We start from the raw sequence: 27,236 nt of genomic DNA on the forward strand, positions 1-27,236 counted from the left end.
ACAGCCACAGTCAAATTGAGCTACAAGCTTACACCATATGGCACAGTTTTCAGTCCATACTCAATGGGCTCTATAGATCCCGTCAGCACCAGAGGAATTCTGCGCATCTGTCCTGGTCCAGCTGTGAGGAGTCCCCGCGATCGGAGAAGCCCACCCGTTGGGGGGGAAGGGTGCGTGTGTGACTACTTTCACTGCTGGCTAATTCAACAAAGTTTCTATACAGTGGCCAACAACACAAGTGTGAAATATTTATCAGGGACCTGACAAAAAAGATGAAAAATAAATGAAAGCCCCGTTTTCATGGTCTTCCAGATTCTCAAAGATTTCTTGATGAAATTTACATGAGATTTTGTTTCATGTGTGCACAATCTCTAATGGCCCCCTTCAGTGGTAGTGCATGTGTGACCAGTGAGGCATTCAACTTGAAAAACATAATGTTAAAAATCCTCACACCGCTTGCGTGAGGGATGTCTTCACTGAGAAAGCAGTTGCAAACACTTTGACCGGGCACAAACTCCATGGATCAGAACTAACACAGAGGCCCTGCAAAAGGGATGTATTGCAGTAACACTGCTGTCTTAATCACTAACAGGAAGACAGGCAAAGTTTTTCTTTTTTTTCTCTTTTTAAACACAAGACCCAGGATACTCTCCGTGTTGCCCAACTTCCGCGGATATGATTAACACATCCAGCCTCAGGAACATTTCAGGACAGTGAGACTTCAGGCAAACCGTGGTTGTGGTGCTCAAACGTGATCACACTGCCCTCTGTGGATCGCATGGGATCGGATATGTCACTGCAGCCTAGAGATAAACTTATTGCTTACTGTCACACTCTGAGACAAAAACTTGTGGAGATGTGTGTGTGTGATATATACATTTATTAGGGACAAAAACAATTTCGATGCAGTTAACTGAAAAAGACCAAACAGATGACAAGCATTAAGTCATAATTCGACTGTGAATGTGTATCCTTGATGTGAAATACTAGAATTTAAATGGAAAACAGGGCTTCAACTGGAAAATGGTTTGTGTATAATACACACTACCTAACACTGGATCACAAAGCAACAGAACAAAATCAGCCTGACCGGCACAAACACCTGAAAATGACCAAAAAGCTGAACGCAGATGGCAAATTCTCTCAGTACAAAGTGGGAACGAGGTAAGGTTTTCTTCATTTTTTCTTCATGTTACGACACCCTGACCTTTACAAGTAGTGTTGAAAAACCTCAAAACAACAGACCACTAGCACAGAGACTAACACTTACACCCATAAAAGAGGCACCTGTTCACCTGTGCAATCCAATATGACTGAACTAAGCTGATACAGAGGGTTAAAATAACTATTTAACTGGTAGCCAATAAAAAGGTCCTTTTCTCTTCTTTAATTCTGTTTTCCTTGTCATTTATGGAAGCCCTGTTTTTCGTAGGCAAACAAATACAACTGAATTCAGCTCTTCATCACACAGATAAGGCCAACTTCCCATCATAGGGATATTTGGCAATATATGGGGAAAAAACAGAAAGACTGCATTAAAGAGACCCGTCTTATAATTTTCAGACTGTCATTCTTTGTTTTTAGTCCTGGGTCCTCCCACTTTGTCGGGTTTGTGCAGAACAAAGAAAGCATTTAACGTCTTTACATTTTCCATTTCTTTCAACACCCAGAACCTGAACGGAGACAAAGAAAAGTTTAACGCCCACATCCAAAGGTTTTATTCCACTCTTCATACAGCTCCAAGTCCTTTGATGACACACTGGGACGTACAGTCTTCAGGGCGTCGTGGAAGTCACTGTAGATGATGGGTCGCACCTGATCCGCGGTGATGGTGGCGATGTCACTGAGCTGGATGCTGCGTATGGGCCCCAGTGCTGCCTCTCGACACAGCTGAGTCATATCGGCTCCGGAGAAGCCCTCCGTGGCTGTCACCACCCTCTCCACCTCGCTTTCTCCCAGCTGGTTTTTCTCCTGAGCCATGAGGTTTGTCACTATCTGGCGTCGGGCAGTCGCTTCGGGCAGGGGGATGTATAACCGCTTTGCCAGGCGTCGTCGTGCTGCCTCGTCGATCTCCTGGGGCCGGTTGGTGGCACCCACCACCAGGATTCGGTCCTCTGCTGCAGTGGTCGCTCCATCTAGCTGGACCAGAAATTCTGTTTTTATCCTGCGCGAGGAGTCGTGCTCACCGTCCGTCCGCTGGGACAGCAGGGAGTCGATTTCATCGATGAAAATAACAGCAGGCTGGTGGCAGCGGGCAATGGCAAACAGAGCTCGCACCATTTTCTCTCCTTCACCCACCCACTTGGATGTGAGTGATGAGGCGCTGATGCTAAAGAAAGTGGCACCTGATTGACAGGCAATACATTTACCTATCAGAGTTTTTCCAGTTCCTGGCGGTCCAAACAGCAGGATGCCTTTGGGTGGGCCACGGAGGCCAGTAAAGATGTCAGGTCGCAGCATGGGCCAAACCACAATTTCCTTTATGGTAGTCTTGGCGAACTCCAGACCTGCTATGTCGTCCCAGCCCACCGGAGGCCCGTGGTCCATGATCTCACTCATGATCAGCTCGATTATCTTTGGCTCAAAGTTTTTCAGACGCTCGTCCAGGATTTGAGGTTCCTGATTGGAATTACGGCTCGCCACACTTCCCTCCTCTTCCTGTCGTGGAATGGGAGACACAAATTTTGAAAATGCACCTCGAGGCCTGTTGGCGCCCAGAGATTTCTTCACAGTTGCCGCCATCCCAGGGGCCTGACCTCTCTGAGGCTGATGGGAGTGCTTTCGCTGCTGGTCAACAACAAACTGCTCACGAGCTGTTTTGAAGGTGGTAACAGCCCGTGGGTCTGATGACACCTGACTGCCATTTTGCTCCCTGCCAACATCACCTCCGTCTGTGTTGTAAAAATTTTTCCGCTTCGATGTGTTGGAGGTGGGAAAGAAGGAGGACTGATAGTGCTGCGTGACCCCTGCGGGGCCAGGGTTTACATGTGGGAGAGCTGGAGAAGGGCAACTAAACACAGACTGTGGCTGAGCTGGAGGTCGGGAGAATGAGGGTGGATTGACTGAAATCCCTTCGTGACTGCTGGGCCTTTCCACAGAAACATTAGCAGGGATACTGGCTGCGATTTTAACCTCTGATTTAAGCTGCGGTGGTTGCACAGTTTTAAAGGGAGGAGTGAGAGAGCTACCTTTACCCTCTTGCCCCACAGTTATGTTAATGTCAGCTGGTGCCACCACAAAGCTCTCACCTCCTGTCTTTGCCTGAATTGTTTTCTGAACACTGGGCAACTCCAGCACGCTCTCTGCAGTGAGGGATGACTCCCATTTGTCGCTGTAGTTCTTCTGACTGCGGGCCAGATGGAGCGCGCTTTCTGCATAGTTGTTGAGCCCTGTGCGCGGGTCGTCCGAGTCCAACACTGCAGCGTAGCGCTCCGAGTAGGTCCTGAGCAGGCTGGCCATGCCGGCCTGAGAGAGCTGGGAGCTTGCCCATGCATACTGAATGGAGAGGATGTGGGCCCGGTAGGCATCGGCCGTCTGTTCAGGTGTACAGCTGCCAGATGAAATGTCAAAGGACCTCTTCTGCCATTCGTCCAGGTGTGCGCCACTCATGCCTGGCCTGCTCCAGCCTGGTGAAGACGAAGGGACAAGAGTTATTAAAAATACATGACCCCAGTAAATGCCAATGCACAAATCTCCCCAAAACCCATACAGAGAAAAAGCTGCCACTTAATTACGTTACATAAATAACCATCTATGCAGTAACACTGAGTTATAGTGATCTTGATATAAATGAAAGGAATTAAAAAACAAATAAACACGTGATTTGAATCCAGCTTTAAAAATGGTAGGCCACACTCATTAGCATTGAAACTGAACAGCCTTCATCCTTCGCCCATGTCTTTAATACTCCACATGTCCCAGCTGAGATAAACTCTAAATACAACATTTCGTTTTCTCAGACTTAAATAAAACTCCTTCATCCCCACATAAAGCAACATACAACTGCCTCCCTGAGCATTATCTCCAACGATGAATAGTCAGTGACAAGGCTAAAAGTAATCTGAATCTCTGTATATGTAGCTGAACCACGGAGAGCTGCAGTAAAAACAGGTTATCAGTCTCGATGCACCCAACTTGTCTGAACTGTTATCTGAAAATGCGCCACAACAAACAACAGTATTCATAATGGACGTCACTTACTATTACTGATATCTTGTCAAAAAATTATAAAAAATATATGAATACACTCGTAACAACTTTTGTAATGCACTTTAACTCGATGTTTACAGTAGCGGTAATTCCCGCCTCTAGTTTGTTCTCCCTCCCGAAACTAGGACTTCCTGTCTCGTTCCAATTCGCTCTCAAAAAATCTACAACTGTGGCCGTCGCATAACTTTTCACCTAATACAGGGAACCAGCGCAAAGAAGCAACGATCTTAGTTTTTGAATACATAAAACATTGAATAATGATGACGAGACTGGGACATTAAAGTAAACGAAATGAAGCAACTAAGTTTTTTACATGTTGGAACGAGACCCATAAGTTGTCACAAGTAGGGAGTGCTCCATTTATCCTCCAGTTCCGCCCAGTCCAGGCTACAAAAGCTAATACACCTCGTTATCAAATTTCACGAAAAGTTTCGTGATTGATGTTAGTTATTTTAAGAATTAAGAGGAACTTAATATAAAACGTGGAGCGATTTTTCTTCAGTTTCAAGACTTTTTTCTGCGGACTATGTTGCCAACAGTACACAGGTCTGCTAATTTTAGTGAGGTCTACGACGCCATCTCCTGGCTACAATACGCATATGGCATTGCCGCTTTAGAGTCTTTCATTCTGGGAAATGTAGTTCTCTTGTCATTGAACTTCATCCAGACTTTGAATTAAATCAAAATCGAGTTTAAGTGAAGTAGATTTTTTTTATACATATCGAATTCATTTTGTGTTAAATTGCTTTAAAAATATAAAATAAACATTTAAACAGATATTATCCTGGACATCACTCTGTTAATAAACTACACTAACCACAACGGTTGCGCGGTGGTGTTTATGCTGTCGACGGTGGATGACAGGGTTTGCTGCTGATTTTCAGAGAATAAAGCGCACGCCGGCGGTGGGAGAATAGCCCGTGTTTGTGATATTGTGCAGCAAACTATCCACTTAGTTAATGTTTCCGCTCCTTGTGACTTTTTCCTTTGCATTTGAGGACAAATACCGGAAGTGTCTCGTAGATAACTGTTAGCAATTGTCGCAGACCGTTAGCTATAACGTTAGCTAATCCGGAGACGGGATGTAAATTTATCCAGACGGGACCAGCCCCAGTAGCCGGTATCAGCAGTCAGTCACTCCCTTGTGTGGGGCTTCTGAAATAACCCTGTGCCGACTTATGTGAAATTGCTTTACGTGGCATGGTGTTTTATATATAATACATATTAGCCACGGAGTGCTGAAATTAATCTTCCGAGCACCAGTTTGAGTTAACTGGGAAGTGTGGAGGGGATATGACTGACTCATCATCATGGCACGGACAGAGGAGATAACCCCAACCGTTCTGTCTGCTGCAGTGCCAACCCGGCAGCCGCACAACTAGCCAGACAGCTAAGTTACTCACACACTAAACCGTTTTGATTAAACCTCTGACCCCCTGTCGCAGCGGCATTATGAACGCCCCTATGTACACCTTTGTTTCCCGTGACGACAACAGTACTGTTTATGCTGAAGTTTCCAAAATCCTCCTCTCAACCGGGCAATGGAAGAGGCTGAAAAGAGACAATCCCAGATTCAACTTGATGCTGGGTGAGCGGAACAGATTACCCTTTGGGCGTTTAGGTAAGTCAGACTTTCTTTCTTGTTTCTTAAGAATTGTTTTCGGGCTATTTTTGGTGTCCACCCTTTCTGGATGAGAAAGCAGCTGTGACTGTGCAGGGCTGCATCCTGTGGAAAGATTGTCTCTCTTATTGAGAGTTTCTGTGCACTGTGCATGCGGATTTATGAACAGACGGTAAAGCATCTTCACTGTGACCTTACAGGCCATGAACCCGGACTGATGCAGCTGGTGAATTACTACAGGGGGGCAGACAAGCTTTGCAGAAAGGCATCCTTGGTCAAGTGTGTGCAAATCTGTCATTCCTGCCATCATTCATGTTACTGACACTGCAGTTTATTACATGACCACTTTCCTTCTGACCCCTTTCTTAAACACTAGGCTAATAAAGACCAGCCCAGAGCTGTCTGACTCCAGTAACTGGTTTCCAGAGTCCTACATCATCTATCCCACTAACCTCAACACACCTGTTGCTCCTGCTATGAATGGCATCAGCCATCTGAAGAGCAATCCGAAGACAGATGAGCGGGAAGTTTTCTTGGCCTCCTATAACGCTAAGAAAGAAAGAGCAGAGGGTACAGTGTGGATAGCCAAGTCCTCTGCTGGAGCTAAAGGTGATATCTATATTTAGTATTTAATTGGTTAAAAACAAGACACTAGTTGGAAGCTTCATATATATATATATATATCTGTAAATGTGTGTGTGTGTGTGTGTTTTTCTTCTTGTTTTCTATTACTACAGGTGCTGGTATTTTGATATCCCACGATGCTAATGAGTTGCTGGACTATATTGACAATCAGGGACAGGTTCATGTTATTCAGAAGTACTTGGAGAAGCCTCTGCTTCTTGAGCCGGGACATCGGAAATTTGACATCAGGCAGGTTTTTTTTTTTTCTTTTTCTTTTTTTTGCCAAACTTAAAGCCACAGAGAAAGCACTGCTATGTCCCAACTTAACAGCTTAGCTTTATGTTTATGCTATTGCTAGGAGCTGGGTGCTAGTGGACCATCAGTATAACATCTACTTATACCGCGAGGGCGTGCTGCGGACCTCCTCGGAGCCCTACAACAGCTCAGACCTGCAGGACATGACCAGCCACCTGACTAACCACTGCATCCAGAAAGAGCACTCCCAGAACTACGGCCGATACGAGGAGGGGAACGAAATGTTCTTTGACGAGTTCAGGCTGTACCTGCTGAACACTCACAACGTCACGCTGGAGACCACCATATTACCTCAGATAAAGCAGACCATAAAGTAGGCAACTATTTTGCTATTGTTTTTATTATTAGTTCTTAGATAAAAAGCTGAGCTTAGCTTTTTTTTATGCCACACTAAAAGGCAAAATATTATTATTTTTTTTTAAATTAGAAATCAGACATAATGCCTCTCCGTGAATCGCTACCTTATCGTGGTGAAGGGGTTTGTGTGTCCCAGGGATCCCAGGGGCTATGTTGTCTGGGGGCTTTTGCCCCCTGGTAGGGTCTCCCATGGCAAATTGGTCCTGGGTGAGGGACCAGACAAAGAGCGATTCAGAAGACCCTTATGAAGAAAACATCGAGGGAACAGTTTACACTGCCCGGGATAGGGTTACCGGGGCCCCGCCCTGGAGCCAGGCCCGGGGAGGGTGCCCGAGGGAAATTGGGTTAAGGCTGCCAGCCGTGCCAGCGCCATCTTACCCTTCCGACCATACATACATATTCCCATTTTCCTCCTGAATCCTGCTGGTTTTTACCTCTTTAACACATAAAACTTCCAAAACATCACCTGACCAAGCTGCAATTTAAGTTAAAGCACACTCTATCAGCTCGGTAATATGATGATTGAGTCCATGTGAGAGTAATTGTCCAGAGAATTCATAGAGAGGGTGGGTATCATGTGTCCTGCCTCTTTAGTGCTCCAGTCTGAGAGCTCTCTTGTCCAAACTGCACAGAGTATTCCTAGCTGAGAACATGTCTGATGTGGACTTTCGCTTGTTGTGCTACAACATGCAAAATAGGAACTTTGAACAATTCCTGGACCTGATCCTCCCAACATTATAATAGGGGTTCATGTTTTCACTCTCGCTTATCTACTCCTTGCTTGTTTGTAGTTACCCTTCTTGCGTCCTGTGTGAATAAAAACACAGCTTTAAACCTATGCTGTGGTTTTGTACAGGAAAAGGAAGATTGTGGTTTTTAGCGGAACCTCTTTTTGTAACTGTTTTTTAACAGATATATGAGTGGTTTTACACCACTTTGCATATAATTATTGGTGATTATTAATTTGTGAATCTCTTCCAAAGCATGTCTTTGTTCTTTCTTCATCCACTCGCCCCCAACCGGTTGCAGCAGATGGCCGCCCCTCCCCGAGCCTGGTTCTGCTGGAGGTTTCTTCCTGTTAAAAGGGAGTTTTTCCTTCCCACTTTTGCCACGTGCTTGCTCATAGGGGGTCATCTGATTGGTCGGGTTTTCTTTGTATTATTGAAAGGCCATATAGCGCCCAATCACAACTCCTAAAAACTGTCGGTGTGCGATTAAACCTCATATACTGGTGTTAATAACAACAGTATACAACCATTACTGTTGTGAAAACGTGACTGATGTTTGGCAAATGCTGGTTGCTCTCATCACTCAAAGAGACTTTGTTATAAAAGGATGATCGGTGAAGATTTTGGATGTCTGGTTTCACAGGAGCTGTCTGACATGCATCGAGTCCGCAATCAGCACCAAGCACCTGTCCTACCAGAGCTTCCAGCTTTTTGGATTTGATTTCATGGTGGACGAGAACTTCAAAGTGTGGCTCATTGAAATCAACGGCGCTCCAGCCTGTGCACAGTCAGTACCTTCCATGTTACGTGTCCTTTAGCAATGTTTTTCCATCTAAAATATAACAAATTTCACATCTGTTTAAAATTTGAAATGTTTATTATTATTTTTATTATTGTTATTATTTATCCTTTCCTAATGCAGGAAACTATATCCAGAGTTATGTCAAGGCATTGTGGACGTGGCCATTTCCAGTGTCTTCACCCTAAATAGCGGCGACTCCTCATCTGCGTCCTCTTCTCCTTACTCGTCCTCCCCATCTTCCTCCTCCCTGTTCACCACCAACTCCTGTTCCTCTCCCAAACTGAGAGCACCTCTCCACGTGGGTCCTTTCACTCGCCTGTAAGCACAAATATGCCCCCTCCCTTTTTCTTCTGTGCTAGAAGCTTCTTCCATCTCCCCCATCCTCATTGGTCGCACGTGCCGCCTCTCTGCACCCTGAGATGCTACACATGCGAGCAAGCTGCCGAGCCGCTCCTTCGTACTTTTGCACACGTTGGCCCAAGGGAGACTTTCTCTTTAGGGACTTCTCTGAACTGCAGGAAAGATCCGTGCGCTCCTGATTATGCATATTTTGAATGCGAGGATGGCAATGAACTGGTCAGTAAATGTTCTCAGAGTTTCTGAACGATGACGGGCATCCCCAAGCAGATTGGTCGAAGTGGTGAAAGTCGCAGAGACGCTCCAACTGAGACTGTAGTGCCTTACATTTCCAACCACTCTCCCTTAAAAAAAACCTGCCAGTTAGCTTGCTCTGTTACAGTAACCTGTACTCGTTCTTTAAGCTTTTGCACTGTTGCTCACTGAAGTCATGTTAAGTCCACAAGAAAATAGCATAAAACAAGGCATTTGACATTTTAGTGAGCTTATGGAGGTTTGAGTGCTGTTTAATCATCAGACACTTCTTGTTTTTCTGTTTTTGTTTTTAATCACTTTTTATAACTGACTTACAAACAAGTTTGTTTGAAAAATATTAGACATGATCAAGAAGCTCTAGAGACTGAAGGATGAAGGCTCTGGTGTGTTACGCTAACACTACTTGTCTGATTGAGCTAAAGGATGGCCTTGAAACTGAACATTCCTCCTGACTTGACCATGTGGACACTACATCAGGGCAGCTGGGTGGCATAAGTGAGCAGGGAGACTGTGCTTCAGCTGTAAACCCGGGAGCGAGTCTGCTACAGGGACCTCTCAGTGGCGAAAAGGGAAAAATCCTCGTCAGTTATTCTGTAATCAATTTGTTTTATGTGATCTGAAGAGAGCATATTTGTGTGAAAGCATGTAGCATACAAGCCCTAACCCACAGCTCTGTTTGCTGTAAAGAACTCTGTGTTTTCTCTCTGATAGACTGTTATTGTAAAGTGTAAAGTAGGTCTTTGTTATTGAGCTGGTGAAGTGAGCGTAGAGTAGCTTGTACAGAGTGTCTTACTGCTTCTTAAACATGTTTAACGACCCCATTAAAAGACACTTGGAAAAGATAGCAAAGCTGATAAAATGCTTGTTTCCCGGTGTGTTGAAAAACACACTGTGGTGAGCATTACCACATCGTCATTACCAAAGAAAAGTCAGCGGTGTTAAGGAAGTCCCAATACAGTGGTTAATTTCATAATAACTTGGACTTGTTTCGCTTTGTGGGGTCTTTAAATATTTGACCTTTTCATTCGAACGAAATCTTTGTGAGTAGACAAGATTTTAGAGGTGTTCCCGTCCAAGACGACTTGTGTCAAATCTGTTTTGTGTTACTGCTCGTTAGAAATGATTGTCAGATTGTTCAGTTGTTGTCTTTTATTAGATTGAAATAGTTGACAGTTGCACATTCATGTGTTTCTAGGGGCTCGTTTGATTCCCTTAAAAAAAGGAAAAGAAACAAAAACACCCTTTTGTTGAAATATGTGAGGTTTTGTGTCCCAATAATTAAGGTGAATCATCAAAACATTTCATTCTTTCTTTTTTTTTTTTTACTCTGTGTTTACAAGAAGACTCGAGAATGAAGGATGTGTAAGAGACTGAAGTTAATACGAAGAGAAAACAAAATCTTAGTATTGTTTTTAAATCTGTAGGGACATTTCCATCAAAGGGAAGGGTTCCTTAGAGGGAACTGTATATTGTTTTTTTTGTAGTTGTTTTTTTAAAAGGCGTTTAAATGCACCTTTATTTTTTTTTTGTACCGGGGTAAATTTGCCTCTTTCATTAGAAAACCTCATTGATGTCATTTCCTCTTACTTAGAGTGTTTTTGTACATGTGACTCATTTTCTCATGTTTTCCTTGTGTGTTTTATATCTCTACTTTCTCATCTTTACCAAAGATTATCCTGCTGCATTTTCAGTGTTACACCTTTTGTAGTGAACAGATTGTCACAGACCTGACTCGAAAGCAAGCATCATGATCAGAGGAATGTGTGCTGTTTTTTTTGTTTTCTTGTTTTTTGTTGTTGTTGTTGTTGGGTTATGATTTATTGGAAATCTGCATGAACGTTTGTCTTTATCAGAGACAATATTATTAGAATAAAACATGTTACTGCTTCTGTCATGCAAACATTTCTGCACATCCACGTGTTGGGCTGCATTTCTGATGTGCATTTCAGGCTTCTGAGCAACACTGAAGAAGATGAGGGAAGCAGAGTGGTCTGTGAACGCAGCTCGCAGACGAGCTACAGAACGTTCAGAAATGACCCAGACCTTTGGTAGGTGGATGGTGAAATAATACGACACTAATAAAAGTTCAGTTTTTGTTTCTAAATTTTGCCTCTCTGCTGTGAGACTGGTTATTAACTAATGTTTTTTTGATTTGTCTTTGAACGCCTCGCAGATTAGTTAAAAAGAGAAAATGTGTCTAATCCATTTGTTAGGTGTGACTTCTTTTATCATGGGAAAAGTCCACATGAGTAGGTTATCATGCAGATGAACCACACACCCGCACATAGTTATCTTATATTTCTTCCTTCTTTTATTACTCATGGTTTTCTTCTGAAATTTGGCTTCTCTCTGACATAAGTTGACCTCATTTGCCCCCAGGAGGTGTACCCACATGATCTTAAACAGGGACATTCAACCAGCTTTGCGTGAAGAAATTCCTTTTAAACTAGTTAACCAGGAAATGAAACAAATTATTAAAATTTTATCTGATAATCTTAGCCAAGATAGCAGTGAAAGAACTGATGTGTGGCACAGCTGCATCATCTGTCCGTTGTTTTGTTCTAACCCACTGAGATATATGTAGGGTCATGTGATCTTAGATGCTATATAAACATACAATACATACATACAAACACAAACTTATGTGGGGTTGCTTTTACTAAAAAATCACTATCCACGATGTGAAAAAACACGAGGGAAATAATTATTTGATCCCCTGATTGAATTTGCAAGATTGCTTACTTCTTTGGAAGTGAGCAATCTTTTAGACTAGTTTCATTTTGATGGAGAGAGACAGAATATCAACCAAACTTCCAAGGAAAGAGATGACATGAATGTTATAAATTGGTCTGCATGTCACAGAACATGACTTGGTGGCGAAATCTTTGTTGGCAACTACCAACAGCGCCAAGCAGTAAGACATTTCTTGTAGTTGGTCACCAGGTTTGGCCACATCAGGAGGGATTTTGGGCCACTCTTCTTCAGAGAAACTCAGAATCATTTTGGTTTCTTGGCTGCTGCTTCGCAACTCAAAGCTTCAGCTCCCTCCACAAATTCTCTCTAGGACTGAGGTCTGAAGACAACTCCATGATCAGAGAGAAAGGAGGAGCTCTGCACACCTTTACTTGTATGTGTTGATATATACGTATTTTTATGATTTAACATAAAACCACTGAAACATCCTGTAGTCTGTTGCACATCTGTAGTCACAGAAATCACAGCCTCAGTATTTACACTCTGTTTCGACCACAAACCTTGGTCCAAACCTTCTCCTGGACATCCAGCTGAGGTGAAATTGGAGCCCACATTAATTCCTTTTATGTGAACATTTCTGAGATCCTGCATTCACCATCCCACGAGCTTCCTTCCAAGGATGTTGAATGTGAAAAATGCTAACAGTTCACTTAATTATCCAAATTTCACACAAACTAGCACTTTAACTGCTCTTAAAAAAAAGTCAATGTCCTTGTCCAGTTTAGAGCTGGGGTTTTGTAACAAACAGAAAGAGTGGGACAGACTGGATTGTCCCATGACTGAGACATCAGCCAGCAAAGACGGGCATGGAGAAGACACCTAGAAACAGAGCTGCAATCACTCATTTTATGGTGTGTTCTTAATGCATAGGTGGGCTTCGGACTCACAGATGGGTCAGCCTATTATTCACGTTTCAACTGAAGGAGGAAGAAGGACACCAAACCAGGGAGTTTCCAGATGTTGTGATGGCCTTTTCTTTCGTTTCTGCAGTACAGAAAGGTAACTTACAGGCCAGTCAGGCAAGCAGGCCATCGCATTGCCACATGTTCTCAAGTTGTAACTTGAGATCTCTCTGAAGGAATTTTCCCTCTTTTTTTTTTTAATCTTGTACGTATATCAAAGTTTATTACATGGGAAGGCAATGAAGTCACTGCCTGTATCAGATATACAAAAAAGACTTGTCACATAAGTAATGTCGTCAGAGCGAGGTGTGGAGAGGATTACTTGTATGGATTGTGTATGTAAAAGGAAAAGCGTAACATCAGAATCACAATGACATCATTGCGTGTGTTTTGAATCTCTACCTGTTTCATCTGGGTCTTCTTCCTGCACAGTCATCTCAACAAAATTACACAAAAACCCCCAAATGTGCACTCTGCCACAGGCTCCCAGATGACTGATTGATTCCCCTATTAAAAGCAATATTAAAACATCACATATTTATGTGTGTGATCTTTTACCGTTATTAAAAAAATGGTATTGCTTACCGAACCAGCAGTAACACTAGAGACAGCTTTGACCACGAAGCACTGTATGTGACTCATAAGCTGCTTTTCAGCAGTTTCCAATAAAAAAAAAAAAAACTTTCCATAATTACAGGTTTATTCTTCAGTAACTGAATGACGTTGTGAGGGGGAACACAAACTCCACAACAAAACACTTTATTTAGTGTTAAACGTGTTAACCTGTGGCGTTTTTACTGTCACTAATGTCAGGTCATTATTGCTGAAAGATAATGTTGTTAACGGCTTTCTAAACTGGTTCCAGATGACGTCACGTGTGTACTTAATGCTTAATGCTCATAAAGTTCCCCCATGTATATATTCACTTTATGTATATAATGTTCTTCTCTCCCCTTTTGCAGTTCAAGAGCGTGTCAGGATACATTTCACTGCGTGTTGTACTTGTATAACTATGCATGTGACGAATAAAGAATCTTGAATCCTGAATCGTGAATCTTCAGTATAATAAACATCACAGTGTTACATTGAAAAGCAGCTGAATTTGTCAGATGACCTATTATAGTGTCTAAGAATAATTTGGAGTGAATAATCATAGATTTTAATATAATCCACCTGTTTTAAAGTGAAGACTTTGGTCATCAAACCAGAGGCAAAGGCTCAGTCATTAAAGAACCCCCAAAAGTTGATTCTGTTCATCTGGACGTAGAGTTTTGTGGGAGAAATGTTTCGTCACTCATCCAAGGGACTTCTTCAGTCTCAGCTGACTGCAGGTTTCCCCAATCTTATAAACAGTACATTTGCATAATGACTGAAACCAGCCCACTGAAGGAACAATGGGCTAAGAGATCAGTTCCTTCATCATAATTATGCAAATTCTCATGACCAATGACCAAAACCCACTGATCAAAGACCACTGATCAATGGCCATGAGTACCATTCACAGAGAGTTGGGGAATGGCTGCAATCACAGCATTGTAAGATGGCGAAAGATGTACCCTTAGACCCCTCCTCGATTCAGAGATGGTCTTTCCCTTTTCACGTAAATGGCCTCCTTGACTCCGCACTCAAACCAGCGTTCCTCCCTGTCCAGGATGTGTACATCCTCATCATTGAAAGAGTGTCCACTGGCCTGTAGGTGTAAATAGACTGCAGAGTCCTGGCCTGACGAGGTAGCTCTTCTGTGTTTTGCCATCCGCTTCGCCAGAGGTTGTTTGGTTTCCCAAATGTATGAATCATAACAACCCTCCTGGCACTTAGCAGCGTACACTATGTTACTCTGCTTCTGTCGGGGGTCCAGCGTGCTTTGGGGTTTAAAAGCAGATGAGACGTGGTGATCACATAGAGGCAGTCCACCAAATCATCAAGCACTTAAAGTAGCATCATTCAGTACAGACACTGGATAATCAAACTGCCACTCCCTGTACCCGAAGCAAACTGGTAATAGAGTTGTTTTATATGAAAGTTTTTGCATTCATACAAACCCTCCTGTCATTAAGCAGACTCAGCACAGAGCAGTTTTATTAACAACTCCTCAGCTCAAGGAGACTGTTGTTGTTTTTATTTACTAAATGTTGTAGTGTAAAATGATTGCTGCAAGCAAAGTGTAATAAGTGGAGTTGTGGATTATGTGTCAAGATAACCAGTACTGAATGATTTTAGAAACTGGAGCTGACAAAGGTCAGGAAGACAAAGAATTGGAGGAGAAATGTTTTTCAGTTTGATCTGTGGATGTGTCCTATTAAGATTTAGCCTTGAAAAGTAAAATGGTTGAAGTTGGTGTGACTTTGAATCGTGTTTTCAATGCACTTTTATTACATTACAATATGCCATTTTCTTGTAATCTTCTATTATTGTAGCATCTTTACCTTACAATATGAAGCGCCTTGAGACAGTGTTGGGTTGTTACAGTGTGGCGCTATATAATGAAATTAAATTGACTATGTAATGTGAAACATTAAGATTTAATCTTTACCTTTAGCTTTTTTTTTTATTTCTGGAATAATAATAATGTTATTTTAAATGAGCAGGTGCCGCGAGGGCAGAGCGTCCCTCTCGGATGACGTCACGTGTAGACACCTTAAAGCCTGCATGAACGAGAGCACTTCTCGCCGGGTGCGGTGGCGCGCGCCTGTAATCCAAGCTACCGGGAGGCTGAGGCTGGCGGATCGTTTGAGCTCAGGAGCTCTGAGCTGCAGCGGACTATGCCGATCGGGTGTCCGCACTAAGTTCGGTATCGATATGGTGCTCCTGGGGGAGCTCGGGACCACCAGGTCGCCTAAGGAGGGGTGCACCGGCCCAGGTCGGGAACGGAGCAGGTCAAAGCCCCCGTGCCGCTCAGTAGTGGGATCGCGCCTGTGAATAGACGCTGTAGTGCAGCCTGAGTAATACAGCGGGACCCAGTCTTTTTACGCTCTTTCTCCTCTCCACAGAAATATACACACAGCACACACACTCACACATCACGTTTTGTACAGCTTATAACACCGTCAACACAGCTTCTCTCTCCTTTCTTTCCATTGAAAAAGACTGCTGTTTGTTGGTCCCACAGCGCCTCCAACTTGAGGAAGAAGAAATTACCAACACATTGCAACTTCACTAATAATAATTTTTTAATAATAATTCATAATAACTGTAAAAATTATACAAATAACCATTTTTCTTTCTTCGGTGACTGTATTCAATGAACACAAAAATAAACAAAAGCAGCCTAAAGCAAAGCTCTACTTTCTCTTTTTTAAATAAATGAAGCATGAATACTTTCAGCTATTATGTCATCCAGAGCTTCAATGTGTAATCTTTTGCTTGGCAGTTGTAATATCCACAGTCTCCCTGTGGTTTACAGTTTAATGCTACAGTGCATCAGGAGTATAAGAGAACCTGTAATGCCTGTTGCAGGCAAACTGATGTCTGAAGATTTGAAAGATATTAATTTACTAAATAAAATCAAAATGCTGGACTGTAAACAGCACAGAACAACAGCTTGAATTTATGTTGTGTTTTTTTCTGCTCATAGAAAAAAATATTTGAAATGCACTTCAAATAGGTAAGCACTCACCGCAAGTAATAGGTAATGCAATTAAATATGAGAAACTACAACTGTGATAGGCTACAACTTTAGCTGGCTAAGAGAAATGGATGGATGTGGATGGATTTTTCCACATTTGTCCAAAATAATGGAATGGGAGTTTGTTCCTCTTTGAACTAATTTTTTTTTAAAAAAACTGGAAAAATCCTCAGCACTCTATATAAAGACGTGTGGACGTATCCTATAAAGATTTAGCCTTGAAAAGTAAAATAGTTGAACTTGGTGTGACTTTGAATCTTATTTTCAATCCACTTTTATTACATTACAATAATTTTGTCTGCTATTTAAGATGTAGCAGGGCTTTATGGGCTATCAAACAGAAATCTCTTAAAAGTGAGGAAACATTAGCCAAATAGAATGAATATGGCACATTCCTCTACATGACTAGAAATGAAGATCAGAAGCAGGGGCCACTCTGGGTTCAAACCTTTAGGGGGGCTCAGCTGTTAAATCATAGTGTCATGCATACAGTGCCTTGTAATTAATATTAATGGAATATGCTGTTTAAAAGTGTAATTTAAACTTTTAAAATTTGCAAACCTCAATTCAGTATATTAAACATCACAATGTTACATTGAAAAGCAGCCTAATTGGATGATCTATTATTGTGTCTAAGAATATTTTGGAGTGAATAATCATAGATTTTAATATAATCCACCCATTTTAGTCATCAAACCTGAGGCAAAGGCTCAGTCGTTAAAGATGTTTTAAGGAATCATTTGTTGCCAAGCAGATAAGATGAGAAACATGCACAACATTATTTCAGTCTCTTAATCACATAGAGGCAGTCCACCAAATCATCAAGCACTTAAAGTAGCATCATTCAGTACAGACACTGGATAATCAAACTGCCACTCCCTGTACCCGAAGCAAACTGGTAATAGAGTTGTTTTATATGAAAGTTTCTGCATTCATACAAACCCTCCTGTCATTAAGCAGACTCAGCACAGAGCAGTTTTATTAACAACTCCTCAGCTCAAGGAGACTGTTGTTGTTTTTATTTACTAAATGTTGTAGTGTAAAATGATTGCTGCAAGCAAAGTGTAATAAGTGGAGTTGTGGATTATGTGTCAAGATAACCAGTACTGAATGATTTTAGAAACTGGAGCTGACAAAGGTCAGGAAGACAAAGAATTGGAGGAGAAATGTTTTTCAGTTTGATCTGTGGATGTGTCCTATTAAGATTTAGCCTTGAAAAGTAAAATGGTTGAAGTTGGTGTGACTTTGAATCGTGTTTTCAATGCACTTTTATTACATTACAATATGCCATTTTCTTGTAATCTTCTATTATTGTAGCATCTTTACCTTACAATATGAAGCGCCTTGAGACTGTTGGGTTGTTACAGTGTGGCGCTATATAATGAAATTAAATTGACTATGTAATGTGAAACATTAAGATTTAATCTTTACCTTTAGCTTTTTTTTTTTATTTCTGGAATAATAATAATGTTATTTTAAATGAGCAGGTGCCGCGAGGGCAGAGCGTCCCTCTCGGATGACGTCACGTGTAGACACCTTAAAGCCTGCATGAACGAGAGCACTTCTCGCCGGGTGCGGTGGCGCGCGCCTGTAATCCAAGCTACCGGGAGGCTGAGGCTGGCGGATCGTTTGAGCTCAGGAGCTCTGAGCTGCAGCGGACTATGCCGATCGGGTGTCCGCACTAAGTTCGGTATCGATATGGTGCTCCTGGGGGAGCTCGGGACCACCAGGTCGCCTAAGGAGGGGTGCACCGGCCCAGGTCGGAAACGGAGCAGGTCAAAGCCCCCGTGCCGCTCAGTAGTGGGATCGCGCCTGTGAATAGACGCTGTAGTGCAGCCTGAGTAATACAGCGGGACCCAGTCTTTTTATACTCTTTCTCCTCTCCACAGAAATATACACACAGCACACACACTTAAATATCATGTTTTTACAGTTTATAAAAGCGTCAACGCAGTTTCTCTCTCCTCTTTTTCCATTGAAAACCACCGCTGTTTGTCGGTTGCACAGCGCCTCCAACTGGAGGAGCGGCGCAATGACCACCACTCGCGTCATTTTAGCTAAACGAAATTTTATGCATAACTACGCCCACAAGATGGCGCTAAGCTAGCAGTGTGCGAGTCTAGTTACACCCAAAAAACTTAAGCGAAGAAGAAAACGCTTCTCTTCCTGTGTAGGGCATGTGCTTCCTGTGTCAACCATGCACATGTGGTAAACAAGCGCAAGCATGGATTTTTCAAGTAAGTGGAGTGATCTTCCCAAAGGTCCGAGTCTGAAAAATCTGACAGATGGAAGCTTTGGCCACATGAAGGACACCCAGCATGCTGCCATTCAGGATCTGACCAAAGCTCACATCGAGTCGTTTGACCAGGCAGTCACAGACGGACTCAACCGCGTTGTGCAGGTCAGCAAATGTTTCTTCAAAGTTCTCAACAATGTGATGAATCACTTCATTAAGACCAGCGATTAACCCCAACTAGTTAAAACTACGATTAATAGCGTACACTGTGTGACTCGGAGTTGTGTAAGCTTGTCTTGAGCACGCAGTGCAGTGATATGCAGTGAGTTACTGTAGGCCAGTGAAAGCCACCATAACAACGATGAAATGAGTGAGTGAAGAATTTGGTTTCCTGCTGGTCGACTAGCTGCTGGTATCATTTCCAGCAGTATTTTCTCTGAAAGCTGCTCAACCTGCTGTGAACATCCCTCTTGCAGTTGCTTCCCATAATCTTTGCCTTTCTTACGTTTCTCACTTTTCCGTCACCTTTCCCAGTCCATCCCCCCCTTAGAGTTCATGTTCAAAAATGAACGGATCAGCCTTGGTTTCGTTGAAGCTGCCATCCAAAACCCAGTGGTTGCCAAAGGGAACATCTGCAAGGAAATGAAGGTGTTCCCAGCAGAGTGCCGGGGAAGAAGATGCTCGTACAAAGGGAAAATAGTGGTAAGCCTGAGTCGTGTTTATATTCCCACAGCAACGTTTTAAAATAATCCATGTTGACTGGGTGAGTGTTGACTCATTTCAGGCAGACGTCAGCTGGTCGATCAATGGAGTTCCCAAAGGCATCATCAAGCAGTCTCTGGGTCATGTGCCCATCATGGTGAAGTCCAAGCTGTGTAACCTGCATGGCATGTCCCCCAAAGAGCTTGTAGAGCATCACGAAGAAGCCGAGGTAGGATATGGCAGCTGTACTTTTAAACTGAGCCAGGATGGGTTTAAATATTGTCCTATAATACCAGCATCAACTTTGACAGGAAATGGGAGGTTATTTCATTGTGAATGGAATTGAGAAGGTTATCCGCATGCTGATAATGCCAAGGAGGAACTATCCTATCGCCATGTCAAGACCCAAGTGGAAGAACAGGGGTCAGGGTTACACTCAGTACGGTAAGTATTACTTCTAAAGAAAACAGTGCAGCAATGAGTCCACGCCTGCATGTTTTCACCGGCTTTTTCTTCACTCAGGTATTTCTATGCGTTGCGTGAGGGAGGAGCACACAGCCATCAACATGAACCTGCATTATCTGGAAAATGGAACTGTGATGCTGAACTTCATCTACCAGAAAGAGCTCTTCTTCCTCCCACTAGGCTTTGCATTAAAGGTGAGCAAGCCTGCAGCTTTCATTACAGAACAGTTAATGATAAAAATCCTTTAGGCTCATTGTGTGCTCATTTGCTCTCATGTTCCTCAGGCTCTGGTGGACTTCACAGACTTCCAGATCTACCAGGAGCTGATCAAAGGCCGCGAGGACAATTCTTTCTACAAGACCTGTGTGTCCGAGATGCTGCGCATCGTCATGGAGGAGAACTGCACCACCCGCAGCAAGGTGCTCAATTACCTCGGAGAGCGCTTCAGGGTTAAGATGAACCTCCCTGAGTGGTACACAAATGAACAGTGTGCCAACTTCCTGTTAAAGTAAGTTCTGGGGATGGATACGGTTGACACCCGTTCTGCTTTATGTTTGGTGGTATGTTTATTTAAAAAAAGGGGCTTACTCTGTTTTGATCAGTGAGTGTATCTGCATCCACCTGAAGTCAGACGTGGAGAAGTTCTACTTGCTCTGTCTGATGACGAGGAAGCTCTTCACTTTTGCCAAGCAGGAGTGCATGGAAGAAAACCCCGACAGTATCGTGTGCCAGGAAGTGCTCACTCCTGGTCAGCTCTACCTCATGTTTCTGAAGGCAAGAATTTTCAATATTTTTCTTAGTTTTTTTTGTCTTTGTCCTTTCTCTTTTGCTGAGCAGGACTGTAGTAGCATTTCAGCTGCTCCTCTTAGGCAGATCATTTGCCTCCATCTCACCTGATTCCTAACATCTTTCACAGCAGCCCTCTGCATGTCCTCCTTCACTACATTCATGTTTCTTTTCTGTGGACTACTTCTTGTCTTTTTACCTGACTGCTCCATGTCCACAGTCAGTGTTGGGTAGTAATGGAATACATGTACAGTGGTCCCTCACTGTAACCTTTCACGTCCTCGCTGTTTCGCGGATTTTTTTGGTGCAATTTTTCATGTTTTTTTTGTTTTGTTTTTCCAGCACATTGTGTTCTGCATCCTGATTGGCTGTAGACCATTGTCAGTCAATCTCGTGCCGTGTCTCCTTTACAGTACAGAATGCGTTCAGCTTGTTAAATTTACATAAATCTTCGATCGCTAGCAGTGTGCTGTACTGTATGTTTGTAACTTTTCTCCCCAACAAACACAATGTCGACGAGGCGTTTTGCACCGTCAAAGGCAACCGCGGGTGCCTTTGCCTTCATTTTGTAATACTGGACTTATTTTTCTACGAAGGTTTGAACTTTGAGAGCGTTTAAGAGAGAAAAGTGTTGTGCCTGTCTGCGAAAAGTGTATAAAGTGTGTAGTAAGGGGTTTTACAGCCTTAAAACATCTATAGTAATTGTAAAAAATAAAGTTGGCTACTTTGCGGATTTCACCTATCGCGGGTTATTTTTGGGACATAACTCCCGCAGTAAACGAGGGACCACTGTACCGGCATTATGTATTTAAAATAACTGTATTCTATTACAGTTACCGTTTAAAAAGGTGGTATTCAGAATACAGTTACTTTGTTGAAATAAATGGATTACACGGCGGTCTTTTCCTGATTCATATGTTAGACTGTGCTCTCTTTTGGTATTTCCACGCCGGTGGAAAGCCATTATGGCGAGTAGCCTTCAGTAATAGTAATAAATCACACAGCAGTAGTACATTCATGTAGTTGTAAAAAGCATGATAATATATTAACTAATCCAAAGTATTTGGAATACGTTACTGTCATTGAGTAACGTAACGGAATACCTTACAAAATACATTTTGGGGCATGTATTCTGTAATCTGTAGTGGAATACATTTTAAAAGTAACCTTCCCAACACTTTCCACAGTGCTCACACAAAGTGTCTTCTTCCACTTAAGCCTTCAGTTGTGTGATTTAACCACTCAAACGTTTTCGCAGGAGAGACTGACTGCATGGCTGGTGTCTGTGAAGCTGTCCTTTGACAAGAGAGGCAGCAAAGTGACCGGAGGATGGAGCTCTGAAATGATGATAAAGATGCTCAACATGGGAACTGACTTGACCAGACCATTTGAATATCTGCTGGCCACTGGAAACCTCCAGTCTAAGACAGGTCCTGTCCAAGACTAATACATGGCCAGCTTTGAAAATTCACTAAAACATTCATTCATTCATCTAAAAATGTGCTCCCTCCTCCCACAGGTCTGGGCATGCTGCAGAACACCGGGCTGTGCGTTGTAGCTGACAAGCTCAACTTCATTCGCTACCTGTCTCACTTCCGCTGCGTGCACAGAGGAGCAGCGTTCGCTAAGATGAGGACCACCTCTGTGCGTAAGCTGCTGCCCGAGTCCTGGGGCTTCCTGTGTCCTGTCCACACTCCAGACGGCGAGCCTTGCGGACTCATGAACCACATGACAGCCAGCTGTGAAATTGTGGCATTGACCTTGTCCACCACGTCACTGCCTGCTCTGCTCTGTTCGCTTGGTGAGGACTGACTTCAGGCAGTTGTTGTACAATCTTACCCAGGACCAAAAGCTAGTCCATTGTCTACCACAGAACTAGACTCTATAGATTTGTGACAATTAGGGAGGAGAGGTCGGCGCGTGTGCTTGCAAATGAGAGACATAGCAATACTTTCATGAATCAATTGTTAAATAATACTTTTTGTAAGGTATTCCAATAACAGTGACCTGCCTGTGGGGAAACGTCATTAAAGTAATGCTGAAATAAAAGATTAACTCAGGCAGTCATTGATATACTTCGTAGGCCTGGCCAGGTAAAGTCTCTGCACGTGGCACTGGGTTGAAATGCGTTTGCTGTATCTGCTCGTTTAGGTGTCACTCCTGTGGATGGAACTCCTGGTCGGGCCTTTGCAGACTGCTACCCTGTGGTCCTGGACGGTGCTGTTGTTGGCTGGGTGGAGGCTGACTTGGCTCCAGTTGTGGTTGAATCACTGCGCAGGTTCAAGGTATTGTCTTCTGTTAGCTGCTCCCTTTAGCTGCACCACAGTGGATCATCTGCCTCCATCCCTAGCATCCTCCCCTGTCACATCGGCCCTCTGCATGTCCATCCATGAATCTTTTCTTGCTCTTTTTCTCCTGCCTGGCAGCTTTATCTTCAACATCCTTTGTCCGGTATATCCACTGTCCCTCCTCTGCACATCCAAACCATCTCAGCTTTGCCTCTCTTCGTTTATATTAATTTCTTATTGCCTCCATCCTGGTCTCTCCCAATGAAAAGCTATGATAACATAAGCTCCACCTCTTTTTGTCAGTTCATCAGAGCAGGTCTTGCTACCTACTTAAATCCCTTTTGCTCTTGTTGCTATCACCTCTGACACTGGTCTCCATCCACTCTACCCTGCCTACACTCTCTTCTTCACTTCACTTGTGCACTGTCTGTTGCAGGTAGGGCTGCCACAAACGATTATTTTGATAGTCGACTAGTCACCGATTATTTTTGCGATTAGTCGACTAATCAGATCATCATCCATTGGACGTACAGCGTACAGCTTATTGCACCAGCAGCATCTGGTCTTATATAACTATCATTAGCTTACAGCTTGAAGTGTTTGTGCTAACTAAAAATAAAGACAAGATGGTAGTTTATTAATTTTTAATGAAATTTGCAGATTGTTTCGGTGAAGTTTAATAAACTCCTTGCTTTCTAAAATATAACAGGACACCGGAGTATATTATCCAGCGTCTCACACTTCTGATGATCAGCTGTCTGCTTGAAGTTTATTTAGCTGTGCAAAAACTATAACTTTAATCTCAGCCAAACCGATTTACTCAGGAACAAATAAAATACTAAAGAAAGCCAAACAATAACATTTTAAGTTATCTAAGTGACTTATATATCATGTTTAACCTGAGTAGCGAAAGACAGTGGTGGGTTTGAAAACGATTTGCCGGGAGTCCGGTGTTCTCACGGCTCTAGTTAGCCTTGCCCCCGGCTAGCTAACGAACTAGTGGGTAACAGACGTCTCCGAAAACGTCGGAGAGCTTTTGAAAATATGTGGTGTCTTGATAAACTGAGCCGATATTTGAGGTTTACACAGCTACATTCTCGCCTGAAAATATGTTAAACGTTTATTTTGTGACCCAGAAAGAATAATAAGAGTAAAGTTAAAACTAACTAGCTGCCGCCATTGTTGACAGCTGCGCTATGAATTCTGGGACACAGCTTCTTCTTCTTCGGGGTTTAACGGCAGCTGGCATCCTTGTACATGCAGTGCTGCCATCTTCTGTTTCAGTCCGTTATTACACCCTTAAATCCTACTACTCATTCCTGCGTCCTTTGTGATCTTACAAAGCTTCAAACGATGCGTCGACTATTAAATTAGTCGTCGACGATTTTAATAGTCGACATAATCGTGACTAGTCGACTAATCGTGGCAGCCCTAGTTGCAGGTTCACGGTATACTAACTCCTGCTTGGTGTCACCTGTGTATACTGTGCAGAAAACTGATCTTTAAAACTTATACCTCCAGGTGTTAAGAGAGAAGAAGATTCCTCCCTGGACAGAGATTGTCCTGGTTCCCAAAACAGGCAAGGCCAGCTTATATCCAGGCCTGTTCCTCTTCACAACACCTTGTCGCATGGTGCGGCCTGTACAGAACTTGGCTTTTGGCAAGCAAGAGTTTATTGGCACCTTTGAACAGGTAATGTGTTAAAAGTGGAGGGTTTTTTTGTAGCTGTAAGAGCACCGTTTTAGTCCGAGCACCTTTTCTCCTTTGCCTGCAGCTTTACATCAATGTCGGAATCTTGGAGAATGAGATTGAACCAAGAGTAACCACACACCAGGAGCTCTTCCCTCACAGTATGCTCAGTGTGGTGGCAAACTTCATCCCATACTCTGACCACAACCAGAGTCCCAGGAACATGTACCAGTGTCAGATGGGTAGGTTATTTGAATCTTTTCTTTGACAGTTTTGAGCAAACCTACATTTTCCATGAACCACTGTGCTCATTCCCCTTATTTCAGGTAAGCAGACTATGGGCTTCCCGCTACACTCTTTCATGGATCGCTCTGATAACAAGCTGTACCGGCTCCAGACCCCACAGAGCCCACTAGTCAGGCCTTATATGTACGACCACTACGGCCTCGACAACTACCCCAGCGGCACCAACGCCATCGTGGCCGTCATATCCTACACAGGCTACGACATGGAAGATGCCATGGTGAGTTAAATGAAACTGTTCTCTATTTTTAATCGGGATAGGGTTGAACTCTTGACACATGTTGTTTTCATCAGATTGTGAACAAGTCGTCATGGGAGAGAGGCTTTGCCCATGGAAGTATCTACAAGACGGAGCTGGTGGACCTGGCAGAGAAGGTGAAGGGAGAAGACGGCGTGGTGTTTGGAACCAAGCCAGGCGACCCCAAAGTGAAAGAAAAACTAGACGCTGATGGACTGCCCTTCATCGGATCGGTGCTTCAGTATGGAGACCCTTTCTACAGCTACATCAACCTCAACACTGGGCAGACCTTTATCTCCTACTACAAGTACGCGATAACATTTTTGTAGCAGTGTGATCATTTTTCATCAGCTCAGTTGTAAAATACCTCTGTTATTCACATTTTATGGTTTCTCTTCTCTGTTTGCAGGAGTCAGGAGGCCTGTATTGTTGACAACATAAAGGTCTGCAGTAATGACGGCGGCTCAGGCCGCTTCAAGCGCGTGTGCATCACTGTACGAATGCCCCGAAATCCCACCATCGGTGACAAGTTTGCCAGCCGCCACGGACAGAAGGGCATCCTGAGCCGCCTGTGGCCGACGGAGGACATGCCCTTCACCGAGAGCGGCATGACTCCGGATATCCTGTTCAACCCCCACGGCTTCCCCTCCCGTATGACAATTGGGATGCTCATCGAGAGCATGGCCGGCAAGTCGGGCGCCCTGCACGGCCTCGGCCACGACGCCACACCCTTCACCTTTTCCGAGGAGAACTCGGCGCTCGATTACTTTGGCGAGCTGCTTCGGGCGGGCGGCTACAACTACTACGGTACGGAGCGGCTGTACAGCGGACTGAGCGGTCAGGAGCTAGAGGCAGACATCTTCATCGGCGTGGTCTACTACCAGCGGCTACGTCACATGGTCTCCGACAAGTTCCAAGTTAGGACGACAGGAGCACGAGACAAAGTGACCAACCAGCCCGTAGGAGGAAGGAACGTGCAGGGAGGCATCCGTTTCGGGGAGATGGAGCGAGACGCCCTGCTGGCTCACGGCTCTTCATTCTTACTTCACGATCGCCTCTTCAACTGCTCAGACCGCTCAGTGGCTCAGGTGTGCGTTGACTGTGGCAGCCTTCTCTCCCCTTTGTTGGAGAAACCGCCGCCCTACTGGTCATCCATGCGCCACCGTAAGACTGTCTGCACCCTGTGTGGCAAAAGTGACTCTGTTGACTCGGTGTCTGTTCCTTATGTCTTCCGCTACTTTGTAGCTGAGCTTGCTGCAATGAACATCAAAGTCAAATTAGAAGTCAAGTGAATTTTATAGGATGTAAAGATTCATGCCTTAAAGCGCCAACCCTGCACACTTTGTTCAGACGGGTCTCAATAAAGCTGCTCAAATCATGCGTGCCAACAGAAGACGATAAACGCATAACATGATGTCCATGAAAAGTTTTATTAGCCCCAAAAACATGACCAAGTATCAGTGTATGATGGGATGCACGGGTTGACAATCTTCTGCGATGAATAAAAATGTTCAGTATCAGGTTAATTTGTCATTGCTACAGTAGAAGTCAAGACTACTCAGATCCATTAAGAGAAATTATGAAATATTAAAAGTGCCACATTGGACTAAAATTTCACACATGACCACAAAATGCACTGGAAATATAAAGTGTCCTGAAAATGTCCCCTTGGGGAAAGTGTGTGCTTAATACTTTACTGAGGTGCTACTAACAGTAAATTAGTGTAAAAGTGATCAGGATGAAGTAAAGGCACTGAGCCCGTTTCCCACAAAATCGTATTTTCTTCAAACAAAACTGTTTCAAGCTTGATTAAATAAGAATAAATTAAAACTGTCTAAAACTGTTTCATCACAACAATGGAAAAGAGGGAGGGGTGAGCAGCTCTGGGTGAAAGGTGAGTTGCCTACAGTGCTGGGATCATTACTTTTTTTTTTTTTTTTTTTAATTAATGCGTTACATTACTCACTGGAGGAAGTAATT

The 27,236-nt window shown here is 43.4% G+C and overlaps 3 protein-coding genes across 4 annotated transcripts; 2 read left to right on the plus strand and 1 right to left on the minus strand.

Moving 5' to 3' along the window:
* Positions 1 to 863: 863 nt before the first annotated feature.
* Positions 864 to 4,749, minus strand: fignl1 (fidgetin-like 1). Of its 2 annotated transcripts, none has more exons than XM_012920017.2 (2): positions 4,523 to 4,749; positions 864 to 3,626 (listed from the first exon to the last, which is right to left on the minus strand). In XM_012920017.2, exons 1-2 carry the CDS (start codon positions 4,539 to 4,541, stop codon positions 1,696 to 1,698), a joined length of 1,950 nt encoding a protein of 649 aa, XP_012775471.2. In that variant the 5' UTR covers positions 4,542 to 4,749; the 3' UTR covers positions 864 to 1,695. The 2 variants fall into 2 exon arrangements, with proteins under 2 accessions (XP_012775471.2, XP_004554578.2); XM_004554521.2 differs by lacking the exon at positions 4,523 to 4,749 and adding an exon at positions 4,201 to 4,464.
* Positions 4,750 to 5,054: 305 nt separating this feature from the next.
* ttl (tubulin tyrosine ligase) lies at positions 5,055 to 11,376 on the plus strand. The gene is made up of 7 exons (XM_004554523.5): positions 5,055 to 5,830; positions 6,031 to 6,109; positions 6,207 to 6,439; positions 6,568 to 6,703; positions 6,813 to 7,082; positions 8,498 to 8,641; positions 8,777 to 11,376. The coding sequence occupies exons 1-7, from the start codon at positions 5,662 to 5,664 to the stop codon at positions 8,976 to 8,978; spliced, it is 1,233 nt and encodes a 410-aa protein (XP_004554580.1). The 5' UTR covers positions 5,055 to 5,661; the 3' UTR covers positions 8,979 to 11,376.
* A 6,714-nt stretch (positions 11,377 to 18,090) lies between these two features.
* Positions 18,091 to 26,776, plus strand: polr1b (RNA polymerase I subunit B). The gene is made up of 15 exons (XM_024804683.2): positions 18,091 to 18,950; positions 19,320 to 19,487; positions 19,570 to 19,716; positions 19,799 to 19,931; positions 20,010 to 20,146; positions 20,237 to 20,460; positions 20,555 to 20,726; positions 21,997 to 22,168; positions 22,258 to 22,539; positions 22,890 to 23,023; positions 24,548 to 24,718; positions 24,801 to 24,957; positions 25,042 to 25,238; positions 25,313 to 25,563; positions 25,666 to 26,776. Exons 1-15 carry the CDS (start codon positions 18,774 to 18,776, stop codon positions 26,546 to 26,548), a joined length of 3,405 nt encoding a protein of 1,134 aa, XP_024660451.2. The 5' UTR covers positions 18,091 to 18,773; the 3' UTR covers positions 26,549 to 26,776.
* Positions 26,777 to 27,236: the final 460 nt, after the last annotated feature.

Source organism: Maylandia zebra, linkage group LG13 (genome assembly GCF_041146795.1).
Source record: "Maylandia zebra isolate NMK-2024a linkage group LG13, Mzebra_GT3a, whole genome shotgun sequence".
NCBI lineage: Eukaryota > Metazoa > Chordata > Actinopteri > Cichliformes > Cichlidae > Maylandia > Maylandia zebra.